This window comes from Merops nubicus, unplaced genomic scaffold (genome assembly GCF_000691845.1).
Source record: "Merops nubicus isolate BGI_N331 unplaced genomic scaffold, ASM69184v1 scaffold18294, whole genome shotgun sequence".
NCBI classification, from domain to species: domain Eukaryota; kingdom Metazoa; phylum Chordata; class Aves; order Coraciiformes; family Meropidae; genus Merops; species Merops nubicus.
Window position 1 is genome coordinate 89 of NW_008606400.1, and position 11081 is coordinate 11169.

Genomic DNA, 11081 nt, shown 5'->3' on the forward strand with positions numbered 1-11081 from the left:
TGATAACAATAGATACTTGAGAAAATACTAAATTATTACCATTTTCAGAACACAAGGACAAAGGAGACCTCATTCTCATTCCCCCACCCCCAGTTAGGCTTATCTCATGAGAAAGGTTATCAGTTGCACACACTTGTTAGACATAAGGAGACCTAAAGATGCCAAAGCAGTTCATAATTTTCTCTGTTTATAGAGCTTCTTACTCACATCTCATTTCTCTGCTCACGTCATCCCTAAATACCAGCTTGCAGCCTTTCTTTTAACAAATCCCTCTTGTCCTCTAACAATTTCAGCCTGATTGCTGCTAGCCTTTCTGTAGTCATACAAGAGCGATTGCAACTCCCAGCACATGCAGACAGATGCAGGTGTTGCTAGACTCAGTTGCAGTATCTACAAATAGGTGGGGATTTACTTACATTTTCAAAGCAGAAACATAAAGTTTAATGTTTAAAAGCTTTTCTAAATGGCAGTTCTGTTGCACAGTTCTGCAGCCTTATCTCCCTCCCTCTGAATTCAATGGAAAATCTGCCTTTGCATGCACAAGGAGTTTAGAGAGTCATAAAACACTGTAAGAAGTAATTTGGTTTACTGATTTCTCCAGTGAGAATATTTAGACTGTGAAATGTGTTCACTGTAAATAAAAGCTTTCATTTCACTTTTTCTTAATATATTATTTAATATACTGGTCTTTATATTTTCCATCTATGAACAGTATGGTCATTGAGCACCACTCAGAAGCACTGGGGTGGCTTTGCTAAGGATAAAGCACTGCAAGAGCATCTCAGCTGTTGTAGATTGACACAGATTTCAACTGGCAGACACCACCACTTTCCATCAGAGTAGCTGGCACAAATTTGGGGCTGTCATTTAGGATAGAAACATAGACAGTTGTTGTAAAAGGCAGGAGTCTATATTTGAGTTAATCAGCTTGTTTTCTGTAGAGCAGAGGGAGAGAAGCCATACCACAGCACGATTGGTCTGACCTACCTTAGATACCACTCCTGAACTCAGATGAATCATACCCTAGACAAAGACATTTCTTTCCATGAACTGTAAAATGACCTATAGATGTCTAAATTGGAGAAGAATGCCTAATTTTTAGATGTCTAGTATTAGGTAAAATTAATCTTGACCATTGTGCCTGTACTATACTGAAAACCCACAGCACCACCTCTAGGAGAGCATTACAGATAGGGCAGATCTTCCTTAGTGAGGTAAATAAGAAAAAGAAATCAGGTTGAGCGGAAGGATTCTCTAAACTTGACCTAAAGCTGTTTAAATGAGTACTGATTTTCCAAAACAAAATAGATATTTATGGCCATCCCACTGAAAGTGTGAATTGTTTGAAGGAAGAAAGAAAAAAGCTTTTTTTTTTTTTAAATTATTATTACTACATAGAGTTTGTGCTCTCTAAAAGACTGGCTGGGCAAAGTAAGACTGAAAAGCATGTCTAGTCTTCTGAGCAGATCAACGTTCTCTGGTAAGGAAGTGCAAGAGCAGCTTTGTGCGGGCATGTACCTGCAGCTAAAATAAATGCAAAGTGAGGATAATATCTTGCAGATTCAAACAGTCGGATTCTACACCCCCTGTGCAGAGGTTTAAGTTACTCCATAAGGAAAAAGCCAGAAGTGATTTAGGTCAGACTAAAGCCACCATTAATACAGGATCCTTGTATTAGTTCTACCTTTAAGAAAAAATGTTCCTTTATGCAAGAAGAGGCCTAGGCAAGCTGTGCCCTCAGTAACCCACAAGAAAATCTCAGGGATGTCTAAATGGGGTAAGCAACCATTCAAAGATTAAGCCTTCTACTGAGACTACAGCTTTACTTTTACACGTCACTGCTGCTAAGAAAATGTACTTAGTGAATGAGAGGACTTGAAATTATAGATTAAAGCAACTAAGGAAGGACATGACATAGACCGAGAACAGAAACATTGACAAGTCCTACAACTGTTACTGCACAGGAACTGCTCTACTGACACTGATGAGAGAATTTCACTCACTGTCAGTGAGCTCCACAAGTTTGTGTGATGTGTGTAAGTCATTTTCAAATACTAATGATTGCAACTTTTAGTTTAAGAAAAAAAATTTCAAAGGTTTCCCTTCGGAACTGTGACTTCATGTAATTTTATTTCAATAAACAAAATTAATTTTGAGATAGAAAAGGCACCAAAACACAATAAGCTTATTTTTTATTTACATTTCCCTCTATATTTTTATTTAATGTGGTAAAAAGCCAGATTAGTACTCTGTTCCAAGTTTCAGATAAGTGTGAAATTTCAAGGCTTATTAGGCTATTAAGCTTCTGAAATAAGGACTTATATTTCCAAAAGCAGCGCTGACACAACCTGGACTCTGAGCAGTGGCAGTGCTACCACAACAGCATAGTTCATATGCTGCGTGAACAGCCCAGATTACCTTATCCTAATACAATGAAAGATTTAAAACAGAACTTATTTCAAAGAATTGTATTTCTAGTGCTGTCACATTTGCAGTCCCATTTGAGTTCTAATGATGGGAAAACATAAATCTATTCATATATTCTTGAGTTACACCCACAAAACAGCATCCCATAAAAATTCTCGCAAACAGGGTTTGTGAGAAAACAACAGAAGTGTGTGTAGGTAGGTGTATGTGCCTGGATGGATGATGTATGTAATCAACATGTAAAGCTCCATAATGCTGAAAATAATAAATTGTTGTGAATGTGTAACGGTGGAAAGTGCATTTTAAATGGATTATCTGCCCTAGTTCCTGCTCTTTTTTTGGAAAGCAATCAGCTCTTCGTGAGAACTCAGCACCACGCCGAGCCACCCTGGGGCTTTTCATGGCCCAGCCCTTCGCTTTGCATTATCATCTGTTAGCAGCCACATCCTGTGCAGACTGATTCATTACAGCCAAGAAACGCAGTGAGAACAGGAGACCTTCTGAGGTCTGAAATAACTCTAACATAATTCTTTAACTGTCCTTTATAAAATAAAGGTATCTTTTCAAAGGAATTTCCAGCCATTTTTGTTACTGTTCCAAATAAAAGCTTATTTTCAGATAATGTGTTATTTTAACTTTGCAAACCGTCTTTATGTCAAAACTTTCATACACCTGATTTGAAGACCATATATTCACCCAGATTTAATTCAAAAATAATAAAAAGAAACCCCACCAACCAAAAAACCAACAACAAACCCTGACTACTTTTGCTTAATAGCTGTGGTCAAATGCAAACAAAACTCAGGTACAGATGATCCAGTTCATGATTATTTTTTCACTGATGAATATGAAATACAGTATTATCTTCAACTATGGTAATATTTTGTTTTCTGTGAAGCTGAAGCTCATATGGCCAGAGATAATACAGTATGTTGAACTTGTAGTTTTAAACTTTCAAATGCATTACTTTTGAAACAGTACAATTTCCCAATGCCTAACTACTACCACAAATATGTTACAGGTCAAAAAAAAAAAAAATCCAAATTACTGTTACAGTCTATTACTTCCCATTACACTGTCTTTCTTTAATATTTTAATATCTCACAGCACTTTTAGGCATGAATTTAAATGTAAGAGCCACTATGAGATTCTTATTTTACACAGATGAAGAGATTTCAGGAATAAAATGACAAGCACCCAGTGGATGGGCTGGACATACCAACCTTCAGTCTTAAACTTCCAGCTTTCGGCATTAACTCTAGTACTTTAAATTATGCAGTTTGATGCATGTGTTTTAAAGTTGAAGTATAGAGCTGAGTCTTTGTACGGAATGGTTTCAAACAGTCCCCTATCATGATTACAGCAATAGCAGAATATAAGCAAACATTGTATATAAGGAAGTTATATGACAGAGGCAGAAATACAGTTGCTGAACCATGTAGAAATACAGTTTGCTGATACCAGTGCTACCATAGCATACAGTGAGGGATGTGTATTGATGTGGCAATAGGAGAGCTGCCAAAAAGCATCAGTGTGGGTTCAGTCTGTGAATCCCATTTGTCTCCAGCATAACGTAACTGATTACAGCTGATATATAGTGACTTTAAACATACAAGTCAATTTTCTGAGCTAATTAAAATCAGGGAGTCTAGTATTTCTAAGGTTAGTACAGTTCAGTTCCTAGACAAAATACAGTATAATCAAGAAAAACTGGGAGATTGATTCAAATAGAAACTCAAGGATTTCAAGCTGGAGTTCAAGGGAAACAGTGCTACTAATAATCTGTAAATTGCCAATTTACTGTATCACTTATAACAGGAACCAAATAGGAATGAAGTGTTTGCTGAGACATGTTTCACAAAGAATCAGGTCAGTTTGAAAAAGCAAACTAATCCACAGAAACACCTCAAATGGACAGCTAAAAACATACATCATGGATGTATAAATTCAGTATTACTTTGGAGACCTTACACTCAAAGTCTGCAAATGGTTGAAGAAAAATCTTGGAGATCATGATGCAACTGCTGTCAATAGACCAGCAGCAGCCCATGCCTACAACATCATCTGATAATTCTAAAACCAGCAAGAGTTCAGCTAAGAACTTGTATGATATTTCTCTTTCAGCTCATTTTTGTCCATGTTAAGCCAGTTTTACAAAAAGACTGGTTTTAGCCAACAGAGTCAGTGCAGCAAAGGTGAAGACTCTTTCCTGACCCTCTTCACTCATGAACTCAATCCTCAAAACACCCAACTCAATAACTCAGTAATCAAAACTTGTTAAAACTTCCAGGGCAAACGGCATTGGAATAGGAAAGGGATGAAAATGTTGTGTTCCAAAGAAAATTATTCCTCTTTATCATTCATAAAATGGTAACAGAAGATACAACATTTACAGGGTTGGTGGACACCTCTGGACTGTGTGTGGTGTCTGAGGTATCAGGCTTCACATCTTTACCTCACCTGACCTAAATTCTACCATTCTTCTATTTTTAGAAAAGACCTTGAAATACAGCAGCTTGTGAGCCAGCCAGGAGCCCTCAGCATGTTTAACAAGACTCAACATCCCGCTAACCTTCTTTGTCCGTGGACTTGGAGATTAATGCAGTGATTAGGTGGCTTTCTTAGATGAAGTATTGTTTCATTTCAGCAATAGGAAAACTACCCTGCAATTTGAAACCAATTGAGCAGCCTAAAAGTATATCTATTTCCCTTAGGGCTCAATGTGTCTTGAAAAGCTAAGAAAACCTAACCATTTCAAATCCTCTTTCACTCCACACACCCCAGAGCCAACAACTGTACTTGACCTTCTCTTTCTAACTATTCTTCCATCTTTAGCTCTTAATTCTTGTGGAGCAGCTGTGTAAATATAGCTGGAACTAAGAAACCATAATCTTCACAGCTCAGAGATTATAATCTCTTACCTTCCTGAGCCGTGTGCAAGCAGGTATTTAGTCTGGAAGCACTGTCTGGCCTCTCTGCCTATTTTTTCTCTGCAGATTTTGGTTTTGCCTTTGTATAAAGGCAGCCTGTGAATACTCAGTGACTGTGCCATTCGCCAAGCCCTGTGGCAAGCCTGCAGACTGCAGGCAACATCACCTGGCCACCATGCAGGTACCTCATATCACTCACAGCCAGCACCAACAAAGCAGGACACTGCCAAGGAGGAAACTCAAGTCCTTAGTTTGCTGCTTGGCATTTTTACTTCTTTACAGTTGCTTTAAGATGACTGACATGCTTTAAAGAAGGGCAAGGTACTAGCCACATATCAGCCTATTATTTTGTTCCGATGGCCATGGGAGCCTACGACAAGCCCAGGCATCATTGCTGTGAAGTCAGGCTGTGTATTTCCCTTCAGTTTAAAAATACACCCAAGAGTTTATCTACACAGCTCTGCAGTCTTGTACTGCTCCCAAAAGTAAACACAGCCCGTAGAGCAGTGTGAGAGGGGCAGGCCTTCACATACCTGTTATCCGTCAGAATTAAAAATAAAATGCTTTCCTCATCCCCTAGACTAAACAAACAGGAGGCAATGCCCATTCATACCCCCCTACACATCCCTCTTCCAGCAGCAACAGAAGTTGCATTCGCTCAGGGACATAAAGCTATTGGCTTTCACAGCAGGGCTGTAAATTGTGACCCTCTTGAAAGATGAGACACCCACCAGTTAAGTGAACACATTGATCCAAAAACTACTTATTAATGCCTAGACTTCTCTCTCTAAGAGAAGTTAATCAGCATTATGAGCACACACTTGCTAGCCTTCGTGCACTGCAATCCACCCAGCTGAATCAAGATTGCATGTTAGGGTCGGCGCCCTGTATAGGGTATGCAGATTGCCTACATTGTCCACATTCTGCCTTACCAAGTCCTTCTTTGTAGCAATATCTAAATCCTCCTCTGATGCCAAGAAGGACATTCTCAACAAAAAGCTTCAGCCAGACTCTAATTAAACACCTTACTATTGTAAACAAATTATCCAAGATGCAGACAGCACGTGTGTGTGTCTGTGTCTGTGTGTGTGTCTGTGTCCCCCCCCAAGAATGCACAGCTGCCTTCACACAGACCTGCTGTGATAAAGAAGGGCTTAGCCAGCCCCCATCTGAACAGACCACTTGCAGCTCCTCGCTGCGCTGTGACCACTGCATCCCAGGTAGCAAACTCCTGCAGGACTGAAATGCTGATGGTACAGAAGCCCATAAGTCAGGCCTGTAGCTGCAGACTGGCGGTGGGTACTGCATTCCACATGAAGCACTGATCAATTGATCATATCTCAATAAAACATCAACATCTGAAGAGAGAAAGGTTTCACGTATCACCTGGCTGAAAAACAATATTTTTTCTTCTAATGCAAATGCACATTTTGTGCAACACAAAAATGATGTCAAGAACCTGAGGGAGCCTCACCATCCAACAGCACTTTTCTAGCTGAAACAGTCATAAGCTAGCACCCAGATGTGCAGCCAGAAAACAGACCAGGTCCTTGAAGGCTGGTGAACTAAAGGATCACACGTGCATAACCACGTGCTGGGGCAATGCCACACCAACTTTTGTAAGCTAAGACAAAAGTGATAAGTTTACATTATCTCACTTGCTCATTTTTTAACAGTGCTGCACTGATTTAGCTGTCATTCTGTCCCTCCTTAAAGTACAAGCAGTTTAAGAAATTTAACTTACCTAGTGCCTTGAAGAACAGTGTCATTTGTAGCCCATTTTAGGAAAAAAATCTGTAAAGTTTTAAGTTGTGTAACTCCAGCATTGCCACAACCTTACACCTGCTTATTCAGCTCCTTTAAAGCTTTTCTTACACGTACCAGTATTTAGGCCAGAATTGTCAATTCATCATACGGAAGAGAGTGATCCCAGGCTGACAGAACTACACCACCAGAAAGGTAACCAGCTAGGATACCAAATGCTCCACTGCAACCACCGTTTTGTTTGTAGTTGAAGACTCTTGTCATAGTAATAGAAAACACAGTTTCACAGTTACATCTGTGTATCTTACTCAGAACAGTTACTGTAACATTCCAGCAAAACAGTTCCAGTACAGATAAAGGTATAGCTTGAATGTAAAATTCATCCCCCACTCAGTTTTCTACTTTCAAGTCAGTATTAAGTACCACAATAACAACTATGTCATTTTAGAAACACTACTGTCAACCTTCTTTCACTTATTCCTGCAGAGAAAGATCAGTCATGTCTTTGTATTTAAAATAATTTGCTGAAGTTATTATACATCGAGGAGTTGTGGGACATTGTTACCAGATAAGCACGTTTAACACGCAGAACAAAATTACTGACTTTTTCAAGCAGGATGCCTTTTCAACTTCTCCCAACAGAAGCCTAAAGAATACTCAAAATGAAGCAATTATTATTTGGCACTACACAGTTTGTTTAGTGGGTACAAAGAGCCAGCCTGTCATCTCAACTTCCTCACCCTACTAGTATTATGTACCTGATAGGAAGAAAAATGTTAGACAAATTATACCAACTATGCTGCAAATTCATAGGGCTCAACATCACTAAAACAGCTTTTGCTCAAGATTGACTAGTAGTAACCTACTTTTTGATGTCCTGTCAGTTACATAAGCAGAAATGGAAAAAAAAAAAAAAAAAAATTCAGGTTGTTGAGAAATAGCTTTTTGTTCAAACAGCAATTTTGATTTGCAGGATAAATGAAGTTTGTCCTATGCTCAGGTTCTGAAACTAACTAGAAGCTTCCATATCTCTTGCCACGTCCTACTCACTGAAGTAAAATCCAGGGAAGAAATTCACCTAAAGCTTAAGTACACCTAAATCCCTCAGACAGCTTCAGCTGCATGAGCCTGAAGACACGAAATTAAGTATGCCCTGCAAGTACACCTGATTAATGCCCGATCATTGCATGCAACACAAAATAGGTTCAGCTAGTTAAAAGCTTTTTCAAATTATGCAAGATCCAGCACTTCAGAAAGGAGCCACTGCAGTTAATACTTCTGTGAATATACGGACATGTCATTGATTTAAAGTTTTTAATGAGATACCTGCAATTTATAACATCGTGACATTTATGAGCCTCACCACATCTGTAGGACTTTAGTTTTCAACAGATACAGTTCTCCTGTTGCCAGAAACAGCACGCATACAGAGGTTGATGAGAATATACCACTGCAGTACAGGAAGTCAGACACCTTCTCTCTGCAGGCTTGTTTTGAATTCTTTATTGAGGTTTAAGAAGTCATCCACATTTCTATAAATATAGACATTACTTGAGTAAGTGACTTACAATGTCACCAGTGCAGGTACATATATAACCAACATACAAAAGCTCCACTGGAAGCTACTTTAATTTATTCAAAAATGACCAAGATGTCATAAAAAAACAGCTGTCACTTTCAGTTATTAAAGACGCTAAAGTGCATTTTTGGTTACCTCCTAGACAAACAGCTGCTGGGTAAAAAGTTGTTTTTTTGTTTTTTTTTAAACATGTCTAAGTTACATTGACTGACATTCAGGTTTGTAGCTGTCATCCTCCTGTTACATGGCAGCAGGTAAGAAAAATGTATTTGCTCGTTAAGTAAGAGGACAAAATAGATTTTGCTTTGCCTTTTTTTAATCCAGTATTTCCAAGAAAAGTTTAAAGAGAATATAACATTCTGATGAATTTTTACAGGACAACTAAAGTTAGTCTTAAAAATCCAGGCTCTGTTTTAGCCCTTTCAATGGCTAGCCAAGTATCTACAGAGTCACTCAAAGCTCTGTACCAGTAAGAAAAACTACCCACCCTTTTCTGTCAAGCACTATCCTGCCCAGTTAACACTGTTCGCACACTCTGTAAACAAGAACAGCTTAAAGCATAATTAAAGCAGAACACAGGCCCATCTTGAAAATCTTCTTCCCCGACTCCCTCCCCTCCTCCCCCCACGCAGTGTCAAATGTTTGAGTGTATAAAGCATTACTACATTCCTAACCACAAAATACTTTAAGAGTCACAATAAAAAAAGCATACATTGAAAGCTGACACAGCAATACCGCTTTAATAAAAGGGGGTATATTTTGGAGAGATACAAGATGTTCTCTGCTAATTTTAACTCCATCTTTAATTCATAATAATTTTGTTTTATTGCCAGAACAATCACCAGTAGAGCAAAGAATGCTGCACCGGTTAAACCACAACAGCCAGAGTTGTTCTTTATACCTCCTTTATTGCAATTAATTTAACTTGATAGCAGGAGGATGTAATACTTTTAATTCAGGAATAATTTACTAATTTTGAGTAACAGTTTAAACCTGATTAGCACTGAATAGTGATGAGTGGCTACTTCTAAAAAAGAAAAACCTTATATACTAAAAACATGCTATATGTTGAAAAACCACTTCTTCATGCTCCAACCTGTTGTTTACATTTTTTACCTGTTAAAAAGTCTTTTATCGGTTGAAGAACTCACAGCACTCAAATTTCAAGTATTTGAACTGAGCACAAGTCAACTTCAAAAAGTGCCAAATTAAAAAAAAAAACAAAAAAACTATGCATGTAGCCAAGCTTCCATGGAAATCCCCAAACAAGGTAAAAAATAGCCTCTTGAAATAATGGGTTACTAGCCTCATACATGTTTTTAAAGCTGTATAACGTTCACCTAAACACTCCATTTACGAGCATTAGAAGTTTAAAAACACAGAACACCTTTGATGCAAACTGATTGCAGAGGGCACCCTCAAACATATTAATACAAGACTAAGCAGAAACCTCTCATTTTATTTGGCTATTTAAATATCCATTTCACATATACCCACCCATCCATTTCCTGATAGTATTACATCATCTATTAGGGCTTCTGAAATAATGCAGAGCCATAAAACTCAGAAGAGACTAGTTTAGAAAAAAAAAAAAAAGTTCCATAACTGCACAGCTTTCCACATGGCAAGGCTGTGCAATTGATTAATATAACTAAGCTTAACAGCATCCAAACAAGCAGGCCTGGGTTTGGAAGCTGTCTTATGTCAAATTTTGACCATGTAACTACTCTAAAATAGAAGAGTCAAAATAGAATAACTCATCTCTTCTTTTTCTGCTGCCTCAACATTTTCCTTCGCTTAATTATCATATCATGTAGTTTCTCCAGTCCCTCTTTGAGTCCATCGCCAATGATTGCACAGGTGGGCTGCAAATGCCAGGGAGTTGAAGAACTCAGCTCACTCATTGCTAACATTTTCTCGATTTCAGACAGGGAGAGAGAGTTCCTCAAGTCCTGCTTGTTAGCAATGATAAGGACAGGCACTCCTTGATTTTCAGATATCCTCGTAATCTTATGAAGTTCTGTTTTGGCCTCCTCCATTCTCTCAACATCGACGGAGTCCACCACAAAGACAATACCATCGGTGCACCTCGTGTACGACTTCCACAGGGGCCTCAGCTTCTCCTGGCCACCTACATCCCAGAAGTGGAAAGTGACCGTCTTCGAGTTGCCCAGCGTCACTTTGATTTTCTCCGTATTAAACCCTTTCGTGGGAACAGTGTTGACGAATTCGTTAAACTGCAGTCTGTAGAGCACGGTCGTCTTTCCAGCGCAGTCCAGTCCCAAGATGACAATGTGGAAACTCTGGAAGGAAGGCAGGCTGGAGAGGATCGGCGTCTGGTCCGAGAGTCCATTCCCCATCGCCAGCAGGGGAGGTGACAG

At 38.9% G+C, this 11081-nt stretch overlaps 1 protein-coding gene across 1 annotated transcript; it reads right to left on the minus strand.

Annotated features, from left to right (window-relative positions):
* Window positions 1-9778: 9778 nt before the first annotated feature.
* ARL4A (ADP-ribosylation factor-like 4A) lies at window positions 9779-11075 on the minus strand. The gene has a single exon (XM_008939639.1). It carries the CDS (start codon window positions 11058-11060, stop codon window positions 10458-10460), a length of 603 nt encoding a protein of 200 aa, XP_008937887.1. The 5' UTR covers window positions 11061-11075; the 3' UTR covers window positions 9779-10457.
* Window positions 11076-11081: the final 6 nt, after the last annotated feature.

Excerpts from the sequence above, each read along its gene's own strand:
- ARL4A (XM_008939639.1), bottom strand. The coding sequence starts at position 11,060 with ATGGGGAATGGACTCTCGGACCAGACGCCGATCCTCTCCAGCCTGCCT.